This window comes from Micropterus dolomieu, linkage group LG01 (genome assembly GCF_021292245.1).
Source record: "Micropterus dolomieu isolate WLL.071019.BEF.003 ecotype Adirondacks linkage group LG01, ASM2129224v1, whole genome shotgun sequence".
Lineage (NCBI taxonomy): Eukaryota > Metazoa > Chordata > Actinopteri > Centrarchiformes > Centrarchidae > Micropterus > Micropterus dolomieu.
In genome coordinates this window covers 19,161,123-19,164,211 of record NC_060150.1, presented here as the reverse complement: position 1 = coordinate 19,164,211, position 3,089 = coordinate 19,161,123, and the positions used below count along the sequence as shown (strand labels likewise).

Genomic DNA, 3,089 nt, shown 5'->3' with positions numbered 1-3,089 from the left:
TGGTCTTCGCCATGACACAGGAAGTTGTTGTAACTTCAGTGTACATGCTCACATCTGAACCAAACTTTACGTGCTTGATAACTCTCCCACTCCGCAGACATCTACACACCAATACCGATTTATATTCATAGCGGCAAGTGCTATGTAGCTCCACATAGGGGACACAGGAAGTGACATATAACACCTTTATACGGCGTCGGAACCACGTAGCAAATTCACAGCCGCACCGGCAGAGCTCCAGAATATGCAACTCGGCCGGTTCACACCCGGACGCGCTACAAGTGCGAGGGCCCGCCCAACGCTGCTTGCAGCTTTAATAGCGATTGTTTTTGTGTTGGCAATCTGCTTTTCTCCATTTGCCGTGAGCTGGAATGAGCTAGAAACATGAAACTTGGCACAGTAACTCCAACAGATGTGCTCGTGCTTCTGTAGAAATATTACACCAATCGGCCACATGGTGGCGCTGTAATTGAGGCACAAAAACTACAGGTTTTGAAAGGCCGCCTACTTCTTACCATAAGTCCGATTGACTTGAAATTTTTCACAGAAGTCCAGCTCAATGTACTCTACAAAATACCCCAGGGTTTGTTAAGATCCGCCATTTTAGATTTTTTTAAAAACACATTTTTTATATCTCTTCCTACACCATAGCTCCAATTGCCACCAAATTTTCTCTGGATCATCATTGGCCTTAGCGTATATAAAGTTGTATAAAGCTTGTTGATAGCTCCTTTCGTTTTCAAGATATTGACCAATAAACATGTAAAGGGTGTGGCTCAGGACATAAATAGACAAGAATCCGCAAGCGTTGGTCCAATCATCACAAAACTCACAGTATGTCCACACGAGTGCCAGAAATATGCCTTGAAAGTTTCATTCAAATCAACCACTAGGTGGCGCTTTAAATGCATCGTAACTGGATATGGAATTTTTTTGATGGGGATATTGCGAAACAAGGTATGAACCCACGAATCGCCGCTTGCGGCTATATTCCGACTTGTTTTTTCAAGACAAGTTAATGATAAATGAAGTAGACCTCAAGATAAAATTCATAAGAGCTAAAAATGAATTTTGCTTAATGCACAACACTGTTATGGTGGTGTGGGGACAGAGAGGACCCAAATGCAGCGCTCAGATAGGCAGGTTTTATTGGGGGAAAAAGGGGTTGAGGGACTGGAGTTGAGGGTGAGTTGGATGCCGGGGAAACGCAGGCACAGGGAACCGAGGAGACAGAGACCAGAGAGCCGGGGGACACTGGAGCCGAGGAAGCAAGGAGGCACTGGAGAACTGGGAGGACGCCGTGGGGGTAGTCCGAGGGAAAGGGGCAGGTGAGCAAGCCCAGCTGACTGACTGGAGACGAGGGTGAGTGAACTTGGAGAGAGACAGACAAACAGGGTCAGACACAGCGGAGACAGAGTACAGGGAAATAGAAAGGATGCAAAGATACGTGTGAGCTTGAATGTTGAGGTGGCACCAGGTAAGGAGCGACGACGATCAAGCCAGGATTGACTGGAGAACCGGGGTAGAAGTACTGCCAGAGAAGCAGTTGATTGCTGGCAGGTGTGGCAGGCGGAGGAGGTGGCTGACGAGGTGCAGGTGCGGGTCGTTGGCTGGGCTCAGGAGCGGAGGGAGAGAGAGAGAGAGAGAGAGAGAGAGAGAGAGAGAGAGGGAGCACACACGGGGGAGGAGACACAGGGAGGCAGGCAGAGTACAGAGAAAACCAGGGAAAAAACAGAATCACATACAAGAGAGAAAACCAGGACACTCACCGTCAGCCGGGCTGCCACCACAAGACAACACTGTAGACAACTTTCAGGTTAACGTTGTGTTGGCAAGTCTGTAAAGAAAGTCACTGTATCTCCAGCTGTTAAGCTATCACATGCTAAGGCATTAACGCATGGCAATGTTAAATATCCCATAGTGTCGTGGATAAAAGACTTGGGCTAGATAAGAAAGCTTGAACTTTTACTAACATTTTTATTATCAACAAAAACAGACACCTATTAGAATACAAAAGTTCCACCGGAGTGTGTCAGAGATCAGTGCAAAATAGAGCCCCATTCTGTTACCAGAACAGAGACCCGAGTCGACATGAAAACCATGTAACAACTGACTTTCACCTCCTTTTAGACCTCCTTTTATAGCTCTGTTTCTTGGCTTCACATCATCTCTTGGCTCTCTTTCCTACTGCACCTGGATCTGGCAAAGTCCCTGACTGCCTGCTCCTCCTCTCTGTGTCCTTTGCATGCCCTCCGCTTGATCATGCTATTTCATCCATAACCTGACTTTTGTGGAATAAACTGGTGTTATTTGTGCTCTGTGCTAGAAACAGGACATTCTTACTGTGATGTATGTTTTGTAATACAATTTTCACAAAATCTGCTTCTATATTTTCCTTTGCAGGTGTTTTTGATGCTGCCTTCCTATCCCACTGTGCTTGCTCACTCACACACATGTGCTACTGCTGAGCCTGGGCAGTTAGATACAGAAAGGAGCACATACAGTTTTAACACTGTGATCCTAGCTTTACACTTTAAAATAACACTTTAAATTAAAGCTGCAAGCAGCGTTGGGCGGGCCCTCGCACTTGTAGCGCGTCCGCGCGTGAACCGGCCGAGTTGCATATTCTGGAGCTCTGCCGGTGCGGCTGTGAATTTCCTACGCGGTTCCGACGCCGCATGAATGTGCTATATGTCACTTCCTGTGTCCCCTATGTGGAGCTACATAGCACTTGCCGCTATGAATATAAATCGGTATTGACGTGTAGATGTCTGCGGGGTGGGAGAGTTATCAAGCACGTAAAGTTTGTTTCAGATGTGAACATGTACACTGAACAATAATGTACCCAAACAATAAAATAAATTCCTTTTATATTTCCCTGCCTTGTTGTTTATGTGTACATACAGAGGAAGAATGTGAGAACAGCACACATTTCATCGTTACTGTGTGTTAGAGCATGGGAGAACAGTGGATACTTTTAATACAGCCCACACCCCTAATACTGTGTAACTATAACAAGTAGAGAACAGAAGAAAAAGATGTTCTTTCTTTACAACTGTCTGCATAGCTTATTCATATTGTGTAATGAA

General features: G+C 45.7%; 1 protein-coding gene across 1 annotated transcript in view; it reads left to right on the top strand.

Moving 5' to 3' along the window:
* The first annotated feature begins 1,194 nt into the window (after window positions 1-1,194).
* Window positions 1,195-3,089, top strand: part of LOC123977685 (cAMP-dependent protein kinase catalytic subunit PRKX-like) — a 47,335-nt gene continuing 45,440 nt past the window's right edge. Inside the window, exon 1 of the mRNA XM_046060577.1 lies at window positions 1,195-1,328. Coding sequence (XP_045916533.1) covers window positions 1,195-1,328 — 134 coding nt within the window. The remainder of the gene's footprint in view (window positions 1,329-3,089) is intronic.